The 16,063-nt window shown below is 49.7% G+C and overlaps 8 protein-coding genes across 10 annotated transcripts; 4 read left to right on the top strand and 4 right to left on the bottom strand.

Moving 5' to 3' along the window:
- Positions 1-43: 43 nt before the first annotated feature.
- FVEG_08079 (hypothetical protein) lies at positions 44-2,499 on the top strand. 2 transcript variants are annotated; one of them, XM_018896885.1, is made up of 4 exons: positions 44-158; positions 287-1,786; positions 1,840-2,067; positions 2,125-2,499. In XM_018896885.1, exons 1-4 carry the CDS (start codon positions 111-113, stop codon positions 2,398-2,400), a joined length of 2,052 nt encoding a protein of 683 aa, XP_018754419.1. In that variant the 5' UTR covers positions 44-110; the 3' UTR covers positions 2,401-2,499. The 2 variants fall into 2 exon arrangements, with proteins under 2 accessions (XP_018754419.1, XP_018754420.1); XM_018896886.1 differs by having other exon boundaries at positions 50-1,786.
- Positions 2,500-2,575: 76 nt separating this feature from the next.
- FVEG_08078 (hypothetical protein) lies at positions 2,576-3,202 on the bottom strand. The gene is made up of 2 exons (XM_018896884.1): positions 3,025-3,202; positions 2,576-2,975 (listed from the first exon to the last, which is right to left on the bottom strand). The coding sequence occupies exons 1-2, from the start codon at positions 3,053-3,055 to the stop codon at positions 2,836-2,838; spliced, it is 171 nt and encodes a 56-aa protein (XP_018754418.1). The 5' UTR covers positions 3,056-3,202; the 3' UTR covers positions 2,576-2,835.
- Positions 3,203-3,354: 152 nt separating this feature from the next.
- Positions 3,355-4,673, bottom strand: FVEG_08077 (hypothetical protein). Of its 2 annotated transcripts, XM_018896882.1 has the most exons (4): positions 4,628-4,673; positions 4,439-4,580; positions 3,839-4,276; positions 3,370-3,790 (listed from the first exon to the last, which is right to left on the bottom strand). In XM_018896882.1, exons 2-4 carry the CDS (start codon positions 4,493-4,495, stop codon positions 3,533-3,535), a joined length of 753 nt encoding a protein of 250 aa, XP_018754416.1. In that variant the 5' UTR covers positions 4,496-4,580; positions 4,628-4,673; the 3' UTR covers positions 3,370-3,532. The 2 variants fall into 2 exon arrangements, with proteins under 2 accessions (XP_018754417.1, XP_018754416.1); XM_018896883.1 differs by lacking the exon at positions 4,628-4,673 and having other exon boundaries at positions 3,355-3,790; positions 4,439-4,602.
- A 744-nt stretch (positions 4,674-5,417) lies between these two features.
- FVEG_08076 (glycerol 3-phosphatase 1) lies at positions 5,418-6,870 on the top strand. The gene is made up of 3 exons (XM_018896881.1): positions 5,418-5,739; positions 5,804-5,913; positions 6,115-6,870. Exons 1-3 carry the CDS (start codon positions 5,621-5,623, stop codon positions 6,606-6,608), a joined length of 723 nt encoding a protein of 240 aa, XP_018754415.1. The 5' UTR covers positions 5,418-5,620; the 3' UTR covers positions 6,609-6,870.
- Positions 6,871-7,216: 346 nt separating this feature from the next.
- FVEG_08075 (hypothetical protein) lies at positions 7,217-8,295 on the top strand. The gene is made up of 2 exons (XM_018896880.1): positions 7,217-7,617; positions 7,682-8,295. The coding sequence occupies exon 1, from the start codon at positions 7,260-7,262 to the stop codon at positions 7,389-7,391; it is 132 nt and encodes a 43-aa protein (XP_018754414.1). The 5' UTR covers positions 7,217-7,259; the 3' UTR covers positions 7,392-7,617; positions 7,682-8,295.
- Positions 8,097-8,761, bottom strand: FVEG_16244 (hypothetical protein). The gene has a single exon (XM_018905482.1). It carries the CDS (start codon positions 8,671-8,673, stop codon positions 8,266-8,268), a length of 408 nt encoding a protein of 135 aa, XP_018754413.1. The 5' UTR covers positions 8,674-8,761; the 3' UTR covers positions 8,097-8,265.
- A 4,432-nt stretch (positions 8,762-13,193) lies between these two features.
- Positions 13,194-13,503, bottom strand: FVEG_08074 (hypothetical protein; the record flags this gene model as incomplete). Its single annotated transcript, XM_018896879.1, is given in 3 exon segments — positions 13,194-13,316; positions 13,331-13,419; positions 13,428-13,503. Coding segments are annotated over 3 exon segments (288 nt in total).
- Positions 13,504-15,398: 1,895 nt separating this feature from the next.
- FVEG_08073 (hypothetical protein) lies at positions 15,399-15,713 on the top strand (the record flags this gene model as incomplete). The annotated part of the gene is made up of 1 exon (XM_018896878.1): positions 15,399-15,713. One exon carries the CDS (start codon positions 15,399-15,401, stop codon positions 15,711-15,713), a length of 315 nt encoding a protein of 104 aa, XP_018754411.1.
- Positions 15,714-16,063: the final 350 nt, after the last annotated feature.

The following is a 16,063-nucleotide window of genomic DNA, read 5'->3' as shown; positions in this document are numbered from 1 at the left end:
TGGATTTGACTTGATCAGAACCCGTAGGAACCCCATCCACACGCAGGAATTTTCGCATCGGAGCCCAAACTTGGCAACTTGTTCTACAGTGCCAAATACTTTTCTTCATCATGGCCAAAGATAAAAAGAAGAACGCCGACGCCAAAAAGGCAAAAAAGGTGCCCTCATATTCTGTGCTACAACGTCTACCTGTGTCTTTGCCCCTCCATCAAATTTACCCCTCCAAATATGACTGCCCCTCCATGCATCATGGCATGTTGAACGTTTAACTAATGATCAGAAATAGGCTGAGAAAGCAGCCAAGCAGGCCAATAAGGGTGAAAAGAAGGCCAAGAATAAGGCTGCTAAGGTCGAAGGAAGTGATGCCGAAGATGTTGATCTTGATGAGGTGCTCGAAGAGTATCGAAGACAACAGGAGCAGTTCCTCAAGATCACTGAGACGGTAATTGATGCACCTCCGAGAGCGAGAGCTGCTTCAACGTTGATGGCTTCACCTCATGATAGCAATACTTTACTACTTTTCGGTGGCGAATACTTCAATGGCTCTCTCGCTCAGTTCTTCAACGATCTAAATATCTACAACATTAACAGAGACGAGTGGCGATGTGTAACTTCACCCAACGCTCCGCTCCCACGATCTGGTCATGCCTGGACCAGAGCCGGAAATCCGAACCATGTCTATCTCTTTGGCGGGGAGTTCTCTTCGCCAAAACAGGGCACATTTCATCACTACTCAGATTTCTGGAGGCTGGAGCCTGCAACGAGGGAGTGGACGAAGATTGAGAGCAAGGGAAAGGACAAGAGCCCTTCAGCTCGAAGTGGTCATCGAATGACGTACTGGAAGCAGTACATTATCCTCTTTGGTGGTTTCCAAGACACTTCAAATCAGACAAAGTACCTTTCAGATCTCTGGATCTTTGATACCGTTAACTTTGTGTGGCACTCTCCTCAACTGCCTCCTGCCCAACTCAAGCCAGATGCTCGCTCATCTTTTACTCTGTTACCCCATGAACAAGGTGCGGTTCTCTACGGAGGTTACTCACGTGTTAAGGCGACTGTCAACGTCAAGCAAAAGGGCAACAAGGGACCTAGCCAGGCTCAGCGAAACGTTCTTATTCCCAAGGTTCATGAAGACTGCTTCTTCCTCAGAATCTCCCAGCCTGCCACAGACGCCAACCCCAATACTCCCCCGGTTGTTCGCTGGGAAAAGCGAAAGAAGCCTGCCAATGCTCCCAACCCTACACGCGCTGGTGCGACAATGGCCTGGCACAAGGGCCGCGGGATTCTCTTTGGAGGAGTGCACGACGTTGAGGCTAGTGAGGAGGGGATGGATAGTGAGTTTTTCAACCAGCTTTTCGCTTGGAACATTGAACGAAATCGATTCATGCCTTTGGGTCTACGAAAGCCTCGTCAACAGAAGAAGGCTGCTACTGAGCCCCGAGGCGGGCGCCGTGGTCGGGCTCAAGCAAATGAAGACGAGCTTCTGAGACAGCTTGCTGCTTTGGAGACTGGAGCTTCTCTGGATGACGCTGATGATATCGAGCTTGCCAAGAAGGAAGGGGAAAGAGACGACGACAAGCCAACAAGAGAAATGCCAATGACCATGGAACCCCCACATGTAAGGTTTAATGCTCAACTAGCGATTCAAGACGATGTCCTCTATATTTATGGCGGAACATTTGAGAAGGGAGACCGAGAGTTCACATTTGATGATCTCTATGCCATCGACCTTGGAAAACTAGATGGTTGTAAGGAGATCTTTAGTCGGCCCGTCGAAGACTGGATCGTAAGTGATTTGGAAATGACGTATGGAATTTTGTTAGCTGATTTGAGTTTCAGGAGTCTGATGACGAGGACGACGATGAGGATGAGGATGAGGAGGATGAAGAAGATGAGGACGAGGAAGAAGCGGGTCAGCAGCTCTACACACCCAGTAAGAGGAAGAAGAGGCAAGATGAAGTTTCTGAGGCATCGTCGGAGCCTTCATCGGAGCCTTCAACGCCCTCAGAAGAGGATGAGACTGAGACTGTAGCCATTTCCGTGGACGACGGACTACCCCATCCTAGAGTACGTATTTCCCATCCCCATTTCAATACCATGAGGGGTTTGCTGACAAAGCAATAGCCTTTCGAGAGTCGACGAGAGTTCTTCGTCCGGACATCAGCTGAGTGGCAGGAGATTTTGATGACGAGCCTCCGTTGGAAGAACATCCAGCCCGAGACACTAGCTATCAAGGAGATCAAAGCTAAGGCCTTTGAGCTCAGTGAGGAGAAGTGGTGGGATTGTCGTGAGGAAATTGTGGCTCTGGAGGAGGAACAGGAAGCTGCTGGTATTCAGGAGGTAGTAAGCTTAGCAGAGAGAGGAGATGCTGCTTCTGGTGGTGGAGCGAGAAGGAGGTAGATAAAGTTGGATGTGGCAGCTGTTGTTTATATGAATCAATATGAGACCCTGTTCTACACCCTCTTGGTGACCTCCTATTCTCATTTTATACGACCGCTCCGTTGTTCTTTTCCCGCCTATCTACTTTTTTTGGGCTTGTACCCCCCTATATGCTGAGATTCATCGTCTCAAGATCCAGCATTACAACAGTTCACGAGCATGGGAAATGATTGCCTTGAGCATTTTCTGATAGTTTCTTAGTCATGTATGTAGTCATCAACCACCCACCAATTCTATTTCCTGAGTCAACCCCAACGCCATGCACGCCAATCCATGATCTCCTACAATCGCCTCACATCAGGAACACTACAACGGCTCCTCCACAACGCCAGTGGGTGACCACCTCGCTTTCTTGCCACGCGTCCATAGAACCAGAGCCGCAGCTCTCTCGATAAGTCAGTTGGGAGACGCGGCCATAGGCGGGTACGAAGCACCGCCGACCTCGACCTTGGGCTCGCACTCGCAGCGCTCGGCCTCAGGGACGTTGTCGATAACGGATTGAATGTGGCTGCCGCAACCCCACCAGGAGGTCTTCTCTGTATGCATCTTAGTACCACATTCTTGGAATTGGATATAAGGGCTTACTGCAGGTTCCGCAGGTGGCTTTTTTGCACATTTCCGGGGCAGTATTCTGACTTGATAGATATCGAGTGTGTTGCGAAAGAGGAGTCTGTCTATATCGGCTCGTCGGGGTCACAAGTGGAGAGTAAGAAATGGAGATTGGAGATTGGAGATTGGAGGCTTTCCACTTCCAGCATCTCCGGACACGGCGATAACTAAGCCAGGACCAATGATTTGTCGCGGATATAGTGAGTGTTTTGTGAACCAATCGGCATTTGAATGGGTCAGGTCAGAATCATGAGATACGCTTCATGGAAGAAACTCTTGGAATACTGAAGCCTCGGCTTGTGATGTCATGATCATTCAAGACCATTATTAAACATTGTCAAATTGATATTTCTGTGATGCTACTATGTATCCTCTAGAGCTAAATAACAAGCAGAAACTCAAAGAAATTGATGTAAATTCATATAACAATGAAAATATGCTGACAACTCCTGTTAATGATCCATCCCACGCCTTGAGAACCACATCACAATTCTTCCTCGCCAGCAGTCTTACTCGTCAGAAGCTTGTTCTTTGCAATCATTTCACTCTCAACAACTGATCGAATAAGGTTTAATGTCAGTTCCCTCCCCTTTGCAACACTCGTAGGCGAAGCATCGGCTGGGACATGGAGAAACAGGGTCTTTCTGGGTCTCTGCAGTTTCCACAGCTCAGACAGACTTGAGTAGTATATGAAGTCGCACATAAAGTGGCCTGCGTCTTCCGATATGCGCAGATCCGCCTCCTATGCTTCCTATCAGTATTGACACAGTCTCGGATCTGCTCAGCTTACCGAACTGTGCCCCTGCCACAAAGGGAGTATTTCGTCGAGGCTCAGCTCCGTCTCAATCTCCTCTGGAAGGCCTCGCCACGGCCAGTCAGGACTTTCTCTCTCTTCTTCTCCGTCTATGTATTCGCCATCGACATCCGGATGCTTGTACCCGTCACGGTGACCTCTCCTCTCAATGGAATAGAATGGTCGAGGACCAGCCATTCCAATGTGAATGACAATGTCAAACTTCTGTGGCGTGTCATGAAAAGACGGCACAAGGCCTCTCACGACCCGGTAATTGACACGGATAGGCTCGGGGTGCACCACGATGCGTACCTTTGGCAGAACAACAGCCGCATGCCTCGAGTTAGGGTTCTTGGCTCGTAGCGGAGGAAGATATAAAGGCAAGCTGTTGGCGATCTCCCATGAGGGGTTAATGGGATACTGTTCTCTGAACGGCTATAGCATCTGCGGGTTAGCAGGAGTAACACAAACTCATATGACACTGCATATCCCGGCCAAGGTGTCACGATCTTGAGGTTTTGCAGTGCTGTGTGACGTCGAGCGGGGTGGTCAAGCAAGCAAATGACGCTTAAGATGAGAGAGGAAGCAAAAACATACACCAAACCCTGTGACAAGCACAGTAATCTCATCGGGGTCTCCAATCTGCGAACCCATTATGCGTCGAGACTATATCTACGATAGAATAAACTAGCGACCAGGAGGATGGAGAGAAGGAGGATAATCTGGTCTTCTTGATATACTACCTAGTTAGTTAGTGGGGGATGACAGGATCATCAAGTTGCCAACCTATAAATACCAAATGACCCTCCATGGGTAAGCTGAGTGAGGACACATAGATAAAAAGGGCAAAGTTGGCTTGTCGAATCCTAGATCAGACTTAAGCTGACCTCGGTTTTTTATTTACCTTACTATCTGCTTACTCTTTTCTTTTTCTGTTCTCTTTCTTCCTCTACTAGATTTTTGACCGAGGAATCACAGATAGGTAGGTACCCAATGACGACCAGCTTCTTCAACGGGAACGGAACAGGAATTGAACCAATGACATAGCAGCGTTTATTAACGTTTAATTCGTTACCAAGACGTGCAGGCTACCAAGTTCGGCTGGGGTATAGGGTAGTTACAACACCAAAAACAAATACATCATTAATTAATTGTGATCATTTGACTTATATTGTATTAGCTGATGACTAGTTTTCGTGTATCATGGTAGTGGTAAGCTTGAAGATTCAGTAATAGCAGGGTTTCCCTTTTACCGTAGTATGTTGATCCATGACAGCCGAAGCATTGCGCATCTTTAAGCGTTACATTGAACAAGAGCCTGTTGGGGTTATTTGCATATAGGGTCTTGAACATTGGAGTCGAGGGGGCAACTCGGATAAAACTGAGAGGTTAGCACCGAACTGAGTATACATTCATCAACAGAAAAAGAACAAAAATTGGAACAATGCCGTCGTCTATCATCCCATGATAATTGCTCATGTTTCTTGATAGACTCCCCCACTTAAGGTAGCCCCTCCGTGCGGAGTTACCCAAAAGAGACGGCCACCAAGTAGCAGCTTGGATTCATCCTTTATAACAAACACCTTACTTCAGAGCGACTGCAAACTTTTTCATATTATACAAATTAAACGACACCGCGAAAAAGACATAAACGTTGGAATTAGAAAACCTAGTATATTTTCGTGATAAGTCAACACGAAAAGTAACCTCCAATTCATTCTGCCAGACTCTGCAGCGGTCACCACATTGTTCATCCAGATACATCACTCAAAGGATACAATGGGGTCAATTCCGGACTATAGCCTGCCCCCGCAGGAGCTCGAATTTGACGGGTTTCTCTTCGATATGGACGGGACTATCATCGACTCAACGGAAGCAGTAGTGAAGCACTGGGAGACGTAAGTGCAGCGACACCCACCTCACGTCTTACGCGGCCAAGCTCAAGTGACTAACCAAGCGAAGAATTGGGAATGAGATAGGCGTTGCCCCCGAAGTTATCCTCGAGACGTCTCATGGACGACGAAGCATCGACATCCTAAAGATTCTCGCACCTGAAAAGGCGAACTGGGATTGTAAGTGACAAGACAACACCCCGGCTACAGCAAGCATGGCAAAGCACACAAACACATGAATATGCATGGACATGTCAGACGCAAAACCTCACTTGAGGATATATCCTAGCGGACATGTATGTGCTGGCGAGGCTGGGCATGCCCCCATGCAACTAGACAATCATAGCTAGCTAGGCCGAGCGACCGCTGATCACTTCCCAGATGTATGTGACATGGAAGGACGTCTACCCAAGTACCACGGCCATGAGGCTGTCGAGATACCTGGCGCCCGTTCCATGTTAGAAGCACTCATCGCCATATCTAGCCCATGGGCGATCGTCACCTCAGGCACCGTCCCGCTCGTCACCGGATGGCTACGTGCTCGAGACCTGCCCACACCGCCGTCGGATCACCTCGTCACGGCAGAATCCGTCGAGAATGGTAAACCCGACCCCGCCTGCTATCGCCTCGGCCGTGAGCGTCTCGGTCTGCAGGCGGAGGACGCCCAGGTCCTCGTCCTTGAGGACAGCCCAGCAGGGATCCGCGCAGGGAAAGCAGCAGGCTGCAAAGTTCTCGGCCTGGTGACTAGCCATACCGTTGAGCAGGTCATCGCTGCAGAACCAGACTGGGTCGTTCGAGACCTCTCTTCAGTCAAGGTGCTTCGGAGCGAGGGCGGAAAGGTGACTATCGAGATTTCCAATGCGCTCCGAACATAACTGAGCCTCGGCATTGGGTACATCAGCGGAGCTCATGGTGGAACTGACGTGGGTGGGTGAGAGTGAGTGAGTGAGGGAGAGGGTGAGGGATATGGAGTCGTGAGGGAGATGTAAAAAAACAACAACAAAAAAACCACTTGATTTCATCATGACGATGGAACATTTAATCAATAGATTCAGAGATGAAACTGGGATCGTTCCCTGGAAAAGAGATAGGCGAAAGACGGTCGCCCTGAAAGGGGCATATTGACATCATCACTCTTCTTCTGTTTCTTGATCTCATTTCCTTTGTCGCTCCCTGGATACTACTGTATTATGGGGATGGGCATGGAGATGCTAATCACGATCTGGCACATGATGATCGACACGCCAACGCGACACAACTGAAGACCTGCTGATGAGACTCGGTGAAGATATTCCGCCAATGTGCAGAAATCACGCACTCGATCGTACCAAGGGAGACTCTGCAACAAAGAAAGGATCCGCTGGTGAAGTCTTTGTCACTTCAAGACAAGACAGTACCTGCCCTAGTTACTCACTCGGATCAACAATTGTTTGTTACCAATAGTACCCTACCCTCTCACACTCCCATCTCCACCAAGGCAGCTCTCTCAAGTGAGACCACTCCAGTGAAAAGCCACTTCAACTGAGATGTTTCTTGGCTTTCCTTTGTCCTTTCAGACACAATCTCTCGGCGTCGCATCAATCTCTGTTCTCCCCCCTCTCGTGTCTAGTTGCGCTACCTTAGCTGGGAGAAACACCTGGCATCCCACAGGCTATTGACAACCACTGTCAAGCGCTCAGCGGTCGCGGGTCTCCAAGCTACAGTACTTACCTCAGCTACCGACTTGGTGCCGCGTCTTCTTCATGCCTTCAGCATCGGGTCTCCATGAACATGTCTCGGTTGTCACCTGTCATCGCACCGTTTCCCCCGGTGGGTTTTGAGCCAAGTGGCCCAAGGGCAGACACAACAGAGTCCGTCGCCCGTTGAAGCGGGGAAGAGTGTACTGTATGAAATTTCGCACACAGATAGTGATAGGCTGTATGTGGCTAATGATGAGTATCGTTAATAGTAACGCGAGAGATGGTAGTGTCAAAACATTTCACTTCCACTCTGCCTTGACTTGTCTTGGCCTGGCCTACGAGGCCGAATTGACACACTATAAGAGTACTGAGTCAGAAACATCCGAAGCCCCTTACCCCTGACGCGCATTGCTGAAGACAAACAAATCAACGGAGAGAAGAAAAGAAAGTTGCAGCAATATCGTCTACAGAGTCCACAATCAACCCTCCACGCGGCGTGAGGAGCTCACACGAAACCGCCGGTGTCGCAGGAAACATGCCGGCAAAGTCCCTGACCCAGATCTGTGGCGGTATCAACTTGGCGGAGATCTCATTATGATTATCAACTAAGTTAGTATTATCATCAACTACAAGTTCGCGCCGAGAGGCAGCGTATTACGAAGCGTACGGAATCGATTGTGCCCTTCTGGGAATGGTGGTCCGGTTCAAGTGGACCAAAGCAAGGGGACCAAGCTAACAAAAACTCTGTGTGTGTTTGAGGGAGAATTTGTGCCACGATAAGGCAGCAAGCAAGTGTTTGTTATTATATGTAGAGGGGTATGAGGCCAGCGAGGACGAGAATAGCATCAAAGAACTATGAAAAGCTCATGTGAGGTTGGACAGCATATCCAAGTGACAGGTGACAGGTGACAGGAACCACAATCTCGCAGTCTGTCGTACAGTACTGCATGGCACGTTTGCCGTGATTTCCGCACGCCGGAAGCACTCGGTCTATAAGCTGTTCATGCTCGAACAGTTGTCTTTTGCCAAACCAATTTTCTGTGTTTTCGTGCCATGTCAGACTACGGGTGATTCCTGCAAGGTCCCGTACGCCCCGTGTCACAGTCGTGATAACTCTGATTCGCAAAGGGCGGGTAGTGACATGGAGGCTGACCTGGTGGCTTTTCCTCCCACTGTCCGCTGTGCCACTACTGTACGGAATAATTTCAGGCAAAGCGAAGGGAGTGGTGATTCGAAACTGCGTCAAGTCAACAAAGTCCATGGTGTTGTGATTACGACTCGCGAGCCCCCTGTAATTATTTTACTTGAGACAGGGGTTTCCCTGAAGGACCCATCATATCCATCGCCATCCCACCGTGGAAACAAAGGGAGATCTTCCGGTAGGATTCATCGGGATATCGAATCCATGCGCGCGCATCCACGGTGTCGGAGAGAGCGGCCAATATAATAATGCCCATGATATAGGCAGGTAGGCAGGCTGTCAGCCCAAGCAGCATAGCAGAATGTTCAGCTCGCAGGGGCTGGATAGTACTAGGTATCATAGAACAGATGCTTACCAGAATTCCTTTTCTCTCCCACAAAGTTCGCTGCTATTGTCCCGTCCCGCGAGAAACCGCCCGGCCAGGTTATTGGTGCTTCAGGAACCTGGGCCGAGCACCAATCCCCTGGAAAGTCATCCTCTACCTATGCAAACGCCCTTGACGCACTCTCGATTTGGATCTTAGTCCGTGATCGTGGCTGGCTCAAATGAGATTGGATCCCCTCTAAAAGCTCGAATGTCTTATCCAGCCACGTAAGGCGGTTCAGATATCAACAAAACACTTTTCTTTGTTGTTCCATGAATTTTGCTGTCCATAATAAGAAGCGACGAATCCCGAAGTGTATTACACATCATCTTCGACTCCTTTTTCCTGCATAAATATTTCCATTCCTGCTTTGTAAATAGCGCGTTTCGAGAACCGAAAGCTGGCGGCCTTTTCAAAGAGGAAAATAGACAGAAAAGAAAGAAAATGCATCGTTATCTGACACCGTGAAAGAAAGGGCTGTCAGCCTGTCACAGGAGAACCGAGAAAAACAAATGAAAAAAAAAAAAAAAATATGCTCTGTGTCATACTGACCGGCCGTTGAGACAGCCCCTAGAGCCATCACGTCTGAAAATTAAAGTAGAGGCCTTTGCGGTGCTCAGTGAGCGACAAGTCACTATGGCATACGTTAAAGACACGACATAATTGGTCCATATACGGAGTACCAACAAGAGCTTGGTCGAGGTCCGAGAAAAACTGTTATCCCCGGAGAAGGATACTAGGACATCCCACCTAGACTACATACTAAGTTAGTGGGCGTTGTTCATCAAGTTGGTTTGGCGTCTCGCTCTGCCTCTTTGCTCTATCCATTCTCCACTTGACGACAAGAGCTTGCTTCACTAGCTTACTCATACTGCAGTACGGATAGAGATTCTATCCCCAGTGTCGTTACGTGATGATTCAGAGTCTGATAAGCTTGACCCCAGTAGCTGGGCTACCGACGGCGGATTGCGTCGGTTGCTTGGACTGGTGAACTACTGCTAGGTCATCGAAGACAGGCCACATCCATGGCTGCCTCTCATAAGAGATCTTTTTTCTTTATCGTACTTGCTTTTTCAGTGCAGGCGGATTCCTGAGCTTTCTGCCTGCTTAATATCAGCATTCGATTTGACCACGGCCGGCCTCACTGCAAGCCTCCCCCAGAAACAATGCAGCACCTACAGTACAGGGCTAAGCGCTAAGAGAGCCTGGCTCCTGCGAATCCTAGAAAGGAATAGCAAGCACCGCCTGGACTCGCCGGCCACGTGTTGGACGGATCCGCTTCTGGCCTTATTCGACCAGACGAGAAACAACATGACCCCTGTTCGCCGTCTAAGAGCCCATTTCGGGCCTCTGCTGACCAGTCTCGTCGTTGGCATGCATGTATGCCCGCAGTAGCTCGTAGCTCGTTTCATCCATGATCCTGGAGCTCTGCATGTTCGACAATGATTCCGGTTCAGTATATCCTCACTGTTCATGACTCTGGCTATAACACAAGCCTCACGAGTAGGCACAGCTGTGTTATTCGCCCGGCATCAAGGAAATCTTTTGGCACATTCATAGGTCAACATTGCCTCATCAAAACAACACGTCTTTGACTTTCAAAGCCCAAGGCATTTTCCCCTTCCTCTGACGGCGTGTCTGACATCGAAACATTGATCATTATGTCATTGAAGTCGTAGCCATTGGAAGTGCAGAGCTAGACCACCACCAGTTTGCGATTAGTAGGCCATACCTGTTCTTAAGTTGCGTCGGGCAGCAGAAGCACACCAGTGGCAAGAAACAGCCTATTGGGAAGCATGACATGTGCTGAGCCTTGTCATTAGAGCTGCCTGTGACTTAACTTACATACTAACGTTAAGTTGCAGGCAAAGAGGTTTGAAGATTCTCCAAGAGAACACTGGTTTACCGAGACGATGGGACATAGGGATTAAGTTGAAGCTAGGCCCAAGCCCCAGTAACAAGGGCATCGGATCTAAGCATTCGCTTGCTTGTACTGTACGAGTTGGCCACGAGCTGCTCCAATCGTTAATGTGGTAGATTTGCCACGGCCTAGAGCTTTCCAGAGGACTGGTAACTCTCGCTAGGACCTCTAGCAACCCAACCCTGTCTCTGTTCGGCCGCCCAGTACCCAATCCTCGTTTAACCTGTCCATTGATATACAAGATGCCGTACTGAAGGATCACCATTAGAACTTGATTGCATCAGGAGTCGATCCGCACAACAGATATGCATCCAGTGAGCTCTAACACCTGCACCTCAATTGTTCCCTCTAAAAGCTTGGGTTAGTCCAACCGTTCAGTTTCGAGAACCTCCTGAAGAGCGCTTTTTTTCTTCCTCAGGGGAAGAGCTCGGTCGTGATCCATTCTCTAGCCGAGCTCAACGGGCATGGAGTGACTTGTTGGTACTTAGCATAAGGTAGGTCTTCGAAGCCAGCCTCTGCCCCGTCTACGCTAAGCCTTGGTTTTTGCGGGTCTCATGGTAGGCACTAGCACGCCGACCAATCGCAACTTTACACTCCGCAGCAGATTCTGAGACAGTGTCTCTGATGAGGCAGCCGTTATGCTTGCTCAACGCTCAACGCGGACGCCTGATAAGCGCCTTCAAATGAAGCATCAAAACGGCGACGAACTAGCCCTCTTATTAGTGCTTCTGTGTAGATGTTTAAATCGTACGTTTTTCTCACTCGAAACGTCACCTTTGGCCCTGTACCCCCTGAAGTCGCAGGAAGGTACATATGTGCGGGCCGCGGATCTAGTGCCCGGACGTGGTAAGCGAGGGAAATATCTGATCATTCTGAATCTCTGGTAAATAGCGACCCCGAAAATGCTCGGATCTGCTTCTGACCAGGACCTCTTACAAGGGTAACCTCGTGCAGGCTGCCAGCGGTCTTGTCTGAATGACGACCAGGGATTCATGCAGTCTGTGGTCGGAAATGCATATCGACAAGGGTGCTATACTCGATCCAGTACGTGACGTCCTCAGTATGTAAGTGCCGAAGACAATTGGGCTTCAGACGCTTGTAATCGCGGCTCGAATTGGGAACAGTGTCCTGCGGGTGTTTGTGTACTCAGCTGGGAAAGGATTGTATCGTAGCAACCACCACGGCTTCCTGTTTTGGCTCGATTGTGCTTAACTACTGAGCAAGGTCACTACTTATTTAGGCCGTTGTGGATGACAACGATCAGTCATGCAGTTTTATGACGGTTCATCAGAGCCGCAAAGGTCGAAGTGACCGTCCAAAGTGATCGACAAGATCGGCCCCTGCCAGTATCGGGACGGCTTCTTCCCGACAGCAAAGACCATTTAGTCACTTTCAGATCGCTTCTGGAACCCCAGGCCGTTGACTTTCTGGTTGGAGACTCCCCGATGTCTTCTCTCCATCGGAAATCACCGTGAAATTTGTAGAAGCTGCCATGCTTCCCAAAGCACTCTGAACACCTGACGTTAATGCACAAGGTATCGTAGCGTATGTACATGCTCTGGAGTACATCGTATCCGAGACCCTGGTTTTCTGTCAAGTAACCCCCGCACTGAAGAGCTAATCATTTCCTAGACCAGTTTCTGGGGGCATAATGGTGCACATCTTATGTAGATCATCCGCCAGGAAAATGCCTGCAACATGCACAAAACATATCAAGAAAGATTTTGATCGTCGTTCGTAAGCAAAGAGCCTCCATTGAAGCAATTCGCGGTCTGCGATGAATCTCGACGAAGACAACAACAAGAAAGAAAGTGACGCCGTCTCCCACAAGCCGCTCAGGCGGGTGCAGGTACATACGAGTTTGCTTATTAGTGAGTCGAGACCGTTCTCTTCGGCTTTGCCGTGAACTTCATTCTGGCTCAACCCCACCTCGTCGTACCTGAGAAGTGGAGGTGCTGTGATGTTGAAAATGAGTGTGCGACCCACTGCACCGAAAGACCGTAGAACCTGAGAATATCAGTTTGACATGCTCATAATAAACAACAATCGGTCTCTCAACCTCAACTTACAGACGTGCGTTGCTCGGATTGATCGGCACTGAAAACTTCTATAGACAACAACTTGGTTATGGAAGGACTTCGCTGTATGGTTGTGGTAAATAATTTTATGGCCCTAGATCAAGCATACGTAGTCGTGTCCGTGTAACTCTCATATTGGTGCATTTTCGTCAATGAGAAGCACAATGACGGTGCTGCTGTGCTGCGATGCTACACTCAAATTTGTTGCTTCGATATATCATTTCCGGGCTCCTAGGTTTTCGAGGATAGGCACCGTGCGCTTCAGCGTTGGAACCCTGCCAGTTTTGGAAAGCTTGGTTTGTTTCCATCCCTGAGCAGTTGCCTTGCCGGTGACCCGCCTCTGGCGAGACTTACAGCTGGCCTGAATTGTCGCTTATCCATGCCGTTGATTCGTAAACTCTGGCTGATGACCCCATCGTAGGCTGGGATTGACTCGCTGGCGACTACATACCTGTCACAACCATGGATGATGGCTGGACGGGTTCTTGACGCTTGAGAGTCGCATCCTCCTGGCCTCTCAAGGCCATTGACGGACACATTCCCAATCTCTTTGCAGTGCCCTGGCGTCACTCTCCTGCAGGTGCGCAATTTGCGGTTGGGCCCGCTAATGGCCAACCGCTCACGCTCCCTCGCACCCTTCTCACATTTTCACCGGTCGTGGCGTGGCTTGTAGCGCTGAGCAAACCTCACTTGGCTTGATGACATGTTTGATATCAGAACGCGAAGATAGACCAAGCAGCGCCTGTAGGACAATGTCGGAATAGTCGCGCTTAAACCAAATGTTCCTTGTAGACTGGAACTCGTCACAAAGGCACACTGCTTACTTGGGCTTGAGAATGCAGAAAGCCGACTGAACCACCTTGCTGGGAAGCAGAGCGCACTACAGACGTAGTGTTCAAGCCGCTTACACAACTTCACGCAATCCCTCGTCTTGCTGCCGATCGTACCACGCCTCTTGGGCACACACCAAGTTGCAAAGCCCGATATAGACAGAAGGGGTTGTACGCGAGGGATGCCAACGGCTAGGAAAGATGTTCGGTTGTAGCACCACTCAGAGCTGCCATTTGTTTCGACTATGCAAATGTGTAGAAGAGGATTTACATGGATGTGAGAATTGGCAAGCTGAATGGCCGGGGTTACATTCGCCATACTATATGCACTCAAACATTGTTCAGCTCTGCAAAGCGATGGCAAAGATGAATATCTAGACCGAGTCGGGACTTTCCTACCTGCAGTTCCTTGTGCAGGGGTGGTACGTGGATCGTTGAAGTATCATGTAAGTCGTTCGTCGTCAAATGGTTCAGTCTGATTTGGAAACTTCTTGACTCGGCGACTTGGATGGTCACGACTTGCTTGGTGTGAACCTCAATGGCAAACTAGCCAACAATACTGCAGGATCGCAAATTCCATCCGCAGGGTTTGTTCGCAACTGTCGATTTGGTGTGATGTGATAGTGTGGTTGCACAGCTAATAAATGAGCTTATTATGCCGTCCGCCACCAGCGGATGTGACAAAGATAACGTCGCACAAGCTGGACACTCAATCTGCCATTTGATCTTTGTGTGCCATGGTGAGAGACAAGAGGTGGTGAATATATGGACTTCAGCTGGACCAATATGAATTGAGAAAGCCCTTGAGAGAAGCAGGCGCCAAAAAGGCAGACTGCAGTCACTTCCATTGGAGTTAGGTAAGGTAGCCAGGTAGGTTAGTAGGTAGATATTGGCCAACCTGCCTTAGTACCTTATGGATACTTTTGAGCAATCACGGAGAAGGTGGTCGTGAAGTGGCAAGCTGGAAGCTAGAAATGGAAAGCATAATCTGTTTTAGGATACCGTCCTTCCCTCACAAGCCCGAGTAGGTAGGGTACGGCGTAGAAGGTAAGTCTTTCGGGGCACAGCTGCCTCATCTCACCTCCCAACTCTTCGGGACTGCATGAAAGAAGGCCCAGGCCAATGACAGAGATGCGTTGACTGGGCATGATTGGCTGGGGACTGACGGCTCCAACACCTACAGGACGCTGCAAGCGCTAGGCCGGTCCTCGTACAGGGGCTTAGGTACGATCTACTTGCCTAGGTAGGTCTTCACGATACCTGCCGGCCCAACCTAAGACTTCTGGACTTCTCGGGCCCGGAGCTTATTCGACTACGCCGACTCAATTCGCTTGGTTCACAGCTCAACTCATGCATGAATGGCCTCACGGAGCGAATGCGTGTTATCGCGACAATTGGCATTTCTGAGGAAGCCAGGCTGAACACCAGGCATCTGGACCCAAGCATCACTTATGCATCAGAGAGATAGACATAGTCCTGATCTGACTGAATATCAGCCCTTATTCTGGCAAAGATTATCTTTTGTTTAGACCTCTGGGCAATGCTAGTACGATACGAGATTATGCATCTCACAGAGTCAATCACCACCCAACATGGATGAGCAACGGTGGAAGGGCAATGCCAACGACAACGAAAACACCAACAGTTGGCCGAATGAGACAATGTCGAGGCACAGAAACTGGAGCGCCGCCGCCCTGGGACCCGGCCCTACCAACTTGCATCAACCCCTCGAGCTAAGTGCAAGATCTAGCGTGGACTCCACTGTGGCAGCTCTTGCATCTTCTTTAGGCGTAGGTTCACAACAGCTATTCCCTTTCACAGTCAAGACAGGCGAACGCAGAACCTGCGGACCCAATCCCGCCAGAACGGTGACTTCAAGCCCTCCGAGGGAGGCTTCGGAGGGATAACAGAGCAGCAGAGCTGTGGATCAACAAGCGTGGACAAGGCGCCACCACGACGGCAGCACAGGCCGGCGCGGAGCGCTCCCTCCTTTGCGGTGCCCACTGCAGCATGTATGTAGGTGCCCTCAAGGACCCCCGGCGCACGCCTAAAACAAAACTCTCGCGTAGCCTTGTCGTTGGGAAGGGTGGACAGGGGTCGAATGCAGGGATGAGGTCGGTGGACGAGCCTCCAGCTCTTGGCCCGCAGCCCGGAACCTGAACCCAAAGTTGCTCTAGGTACCTGGCCAGAGCACAGTAACCTAAGATTTGGTGCTTGTTCTTCGCGTGTGCCCGGGGCCCCTGCTGCTCTGCCCATG

The sequence above is a fragment of the Fusarium verticillioides genome, chromosome 3 (genome assembly GCF_000149555.1).
Source record: "Fusarium verticillioides 7600 chromosome 3, whole genome shotgun sequence".
Classification (NCBI taxonomy): domain Eukaryota; kingdom Fungi; phylum Ascomycota; class Sordariomycetes; order Hypocreales; family Nectriaceae; genus Fusarium; species Fusarium verticillioides.
This window is presented reverse-complemented; position numbering and strand designations above follow the sequence as displayed.